The sequence below is a fragment of the Phanerochaete carnosa genome, assembly GCF_000300595.1.
Source record: "Phanerochaete carnosa HHB-10118-sp unplaced genomic scaffold PHACAscaffold_474, whole genome shotgun sequence".
NCBI lineage: Eukaryota > Fungi > Basidiomycota > Agaricomycetes > Polyporales > Phanerochaetaceae > Phanerochaete > Phanerochaete carnosa.
This window is the reverse complement of record NW_006768101.1, coordinates 2560-3418: the sequence shown is the minus strand read 5'-3', so window position 1 is coordinate 3418 and position 859 is coordinate 2560. Positions and strand designations below refer to the sequence as shown.

General features: G+C 53.4%; 1 protein-coding gene across 1 annotated transcript; it reads left to right on the top strand.

Moving 5' to 3' along the window:
* Positions 1–32: 32 nt before the first annotated feature.
* On the top strand, positions 33–511 carry PHACADRAFT_202675 (uncharacterized protein; the record flags this gene model as incomplete). The annotated part of the gene is made up of 4 exons (XM_007402834.1): positions 33–61; positions 102–111; positions 165–299; positions 359–511. The coding sequence occupies 4 exons, from the start codon at positions 33–35 to the stop codon at positions 509–511; spliced, it is 327 nt and encodes a 108-aa protein (XP_007402896.1).
* Positions 512–859: the final 348 nt, after the last annotated feature.

Below are 859 nucleotides of genomic sequence, written 5' to 3'. Positions count from 1 at the left end.
TTCAGCTATCTTGTATCGGAGATCACAAAACGATGGTCGTCATTGGCTTATCTCCATGTGAGTGAGCCCCGAACGGAGGGCGACCGAGACAGGGCAACCAGAGAAGGGGAGGTAGGTTCTCCGGTTAGTGATGGATGGACGAATCCCCGCTGATCACTCTCTAGTCAAACGATTTCCTGAGAGAAATTTGGGGCGAGCGGCCGTTCATAAGTGCTGGTGGCTACAATCGCGAGCTCGCCTTAGAAGCTGCCGAGACGAAGGGTGACTTAATCGCTGTCGGCAGACTCTTCATCTCGAACGTACGTCGGCGACGTGTGCTGGTAGCCCTGTATGGTATTGATCATGTTGCGTTTTGCAGCCTGACTTGCCGGTGCGATGGCAGAAGAATATCCCCGCCGACAAGGGCGATCGTTCGGCATACTACACCTTTGAAAGCCCGCAGGGGTATATCGATTACCCTTTCGCTGACGGTTCGGTTGCCCCTGAACGGTTCAAAAAGGTCCCTAACTAAGCGTAGATGTGTCGTTTTGATCCAGTCGGTCTTATTTTGAGATGTGAGATAGGACCCATGACAATTGGTGGGAGGGCCTGAGGACAATCCGTACCCAAAACGGCCATCGGGACCCCTCACGCGGAGGGAAAATCCGTACCCAAACCCGGCCGGTAGGCCGGGAGCTCTGAGGAATTGTCCATACCGGCCAACGAAAACTGACTAATGTCTGAGGGCAATCCATACCCGGTAGTCTGGACAAGTGTCGGTGTCCTTCCGGGTTAATTACCCAGCTTTAGATCCAATACTACCTAACTTGAGTGGATTTGTCACAATCTTGTGCACATCGTGGCGCCGCCGAGCTTCTCC